Source organism: Palaemon carinicauda, chromosome 14 (genome assembly GCF_036898095.1).
Source record: "Palaemon carinicauda isolate YSFRI2023 chromosome 14, ASM3689809v2, whole genome shotgun sequence".
Lineage (NCBI taxonomy): Eukaryota > Metazoa > Arthropoda > Malacostraca > Decapoda > Palaemonidae > Palaemon > Palaemon carinicauda.
Window position 1 is genome coordinate 106,509,763 of NC_090738.1, and position 1,040 is coordinate 106,510,802.

Consider the following 1,040-nt stretch of genomic DNA (forward strand, 5'->3'; position numbering starts at 1 on the left):
ATTGATCTTACTATAATTAGTATGGACTGGCAGGGGTCACATGCCTCGGTCAGATAGGCACTGTGCCTCACAAGGAACTGGCTATCCTTTGATGTATCTAGCCAATGAATCCTCTATGGATTTAGTCAGTCAGGGAAAGAAAATATAACAGAATGGCCCCAAGTCCCTGGCGTAGCGGGGTGCTAAGAATCTCCCGGTTTAAAAATACTGAAGAAATATTTAAAATAGGTAATTGGAATGTTAGAAAGATGAATCAGATTGGGAAGTTAAAGCAAGTGGAGAGTGAATTTATGAAATATAGGTTGGATATCTTGGCCCTAAGTGAAACACGTTGTAAGGGGATTGGTAAGGAAACTTTAGACCAAGGCAATATATATACCTAATCAGGGAGATCAGATGGAATTGGAAGAGAAAGTGTTGGAATGATGATGACACCAGGAGCAAAAAAGACATTAACTGAGTGGAGAGCTGTAAATAGTAGATTGTTACTAGCAAAGTTCAAATCAAAACAGTGCAATAAGAGTATTATAATTTGCCTTGCCCCAACAAATGATTATCGTAAAGAAAGCGAAGATGAATACTGTGAAGAACTGCAAAATGTTATAGGTGAGATCCCAGAGAGAAATATGAAAATAATGATTCGCGACTTCAATGCTAAAGTTGGGAGAAGTAATCCAGGGATAGAGAAAGTGATGGGTGTCAAGGGTTTTGGTGAAGTTGCAAATAAAAATGGAGCACATTTCATAATGTTCTTTTCAGCAAACAATCTTGTCATTGAATGTAATCTTGTTCACCACAAGAACATTCACAAGTATACATTGACTTCACCATGTGGCAATGACAAAAATCGGATCGATCATATTGACATTTATAAAGAGAGAAGTAGGACACTGAGAAATGTAAGAAGCTATAGAGATGCAGATATTGATAGTGATCACCTGCTCCTCATTGCCACACTGAAATTAAAACTGGAAGCACCCAACAGAAAGATAAATAGCATACCTAGGTTTGATACAACTAAGATTTTAGAAGATCATAGA

The 1,040-nt window shown here is 37.4% G+C and overlaps 1 protein-coding gene across 1 annotated transcript in view; it reads left to right on the top strand.

Moving 5' to 3' along the window:
• The first annotated feature begins 425 nt into the window (after positions 1-425).
• Positions 426-1,040, top strand: part of LOC137652915 (craniofacial development protein 2-like) — a 636-nt gene continuing 21 nt past the window's right edge. Inside the window, exon 1 of the mRNA XM_068386310.1 lies at positions 426-1,040. This exon is cut by the window's right edge and continues 21 nt beyond it. Coding sequence (XP_068242411.1) covers positions 426-1,040 — 615 coding nt within the window.